General features: G+C 25.6%; 1 protein-coding gene across 1 annotated transcript in view; it reads right to left on the bottom strand.

The window, feature by feature from the left end:
- Positions 1-660: 660 nt before the first annotated feature.
- Positions 661-1,886, bottom strand: part of LOC103310139 (peroxidasin) — a 24,888-nt gene continuing 23,662 nt past the window's right edge. The window contains exons 3-4 of the mRNA XM_029490898.1: positions 1,479-1,599; positions 661-827 (exon numbers count right to left, since the gene is read on the bottom strand). Coding sequence (XP_029346758.1) covers positions 676-827; positions 1,479-1,599 — 273 coding nt within the window. The 3' untranslated portion in view covers positions 661-675. The remainder of the gene's footprint in view (positions 828-1,478; positions 1,600-1,886) is intronic.

The following is a 1,886-nucleotide window of genomic DNA, read 5'->3' on the forward strand; positions in this document are numbered from 1 at the left end:
TGATGTACAGATGCTTAGCAAAACGTGCAACCTAAAATTATCTAACAAAATTAGTTTATTAATATTTTTATCAACTAATGTGTTGCTCATATTATGCAAAAAATTCCAATTTTTCTGCTTTGAGTGTGTTGCGATTTTCTGAAGCCCCCACACACATTCATTCAGTTTATGTTAATTTTTTTTTACATATTACCTATTACATAATATTACATTATTTATTATTAAATAAAGCTCCAACTGCCTCATCGTCAAAATTATTACAGTTGCTAATAACTTACATTTTCCATTAATATTTGTTTAAGCGTAGCTTGAATTATAAAATGTTAGAATTATTATATACACCAAAAATCATTCTAAAGCGAGCAAAATTAACTGTATGTGGTCTTTTGAGAACTTCTAAGTTAAAATGTAATTAAAGTTGGCTTCTTTAAGAATGAAATTTGCAATTTTAAACATTGATTTTAATGCAATTGAAAATCAAATCACAAATGTTTTTCTATCAGATGTCTACAAATTTTTATTAACACCTTTTTTACTTATTATAAGTGAATATTTGATTCACTAGTGGAATCCTAATACTCGTATAAATTAAAAACAGTCGATTGTACGGAAAATAATAAAATATATCATACTATATATTGTAGTTCTGCAAGTTCTGGTAACATAATTTTATATTTAACAATATTGCATTTTACACAATAAGCGAAGCACTAACATAACGATTTTGATTCTATAAAATACACAAATCACAAGTATAATAATAATAATAATAAAAATAAAAAATGGTATTACTCCAAACATGGTATTATAAACATTTTCCGCCAAACCTAAATCAAATAATACATATTATTTAATTTGTTATTTTAAAAAAATAATATAATATATTAAGTGAGTAAATGTTTGTGTTTTCTTACGTGTCTTGTGTATAGGTTAGTTATTGTGTTATATTACATGTAAAATTAAAATTATTACAAATTGTAGTGATCGTTAAGATTCTAAATTGATATAGATATACAATATTTCTGAACATTATCTGCGACGAATCGATTTATTTTTTTGATATCACTTAAACGAAAAACGTTGATATTGTTTCAAAATCCAATATTTTTGTGTTTTTCAAACCTAATAACTTTTTTTGTAGCTTGGATATCGAAAAAGTCAAACTAGAATTTCACAGACAATGTTCGTTTTTAATGTGGTGAAAATTTATTTTCTTAGTTGTCACTGTAACCTTCTCGGTATTTTCGCGCGCAAAACAGTTTTTGCTATGTTTTCATTTGTAAAACGGAGACAACACATATGGTGTAGCGTCATCATAACAATAATAAATTAATAATGTATATCATACAAAAAGTGATTAACGAAGGATGCATTATTCAAATTCTGATTTTTGGAATTTCAATGTCACACCAGATTTAGAACTCGTATGATAATATAATAATGATATGCGACTATAATAATTATATACATGATATTACCGTTTACGTTAGCCATCGCCTCAAAAGATTTTCGTCCAAGATAATTGGACGCCACGCACTTATATTGACCGCCGTCCGTTCTTTCCACTTTAGATATAATCAATGTATTATTTTGAAATACCTGCATTAAGTATTATAGTATGGATTAATTTTATAATCGACAATACAATAATTTGAAATATATTACACTAAATATTAAAAAGTAAAATGAAAGATAAAAGTCAACTTAGTACTGAAAATAGGTTAAATACGTAATAAAAAAAAGAAACGGGGAAGTAGCTCTGCTGTAAATATATTGTTAATAGCCAATATAGGTAACGAGTGATGTTCATAATACCTATATTATATTTTATTGAAATTATGATAATGGATATGCATATGTAAATTCCAAAGTTAATTTGCATTATT

This window comes from Acyrthosiphon pisum, chromosome A2 (assembly GCF_005508785.2).
Source record: "Acyrthosiphon pisum isolate AL4f chromosome A2, pea_aphid_22Mar2018_4r6ur, whole genome shotgun sequence".
In the NCBI taxonomy this organism is placed as follows: Eukaryota; Metazoa; Arthropoda; class Insecta; order Hemiptera; family Aphididae; genus Acyrthosiphon; species Acyrthosiphon pisum.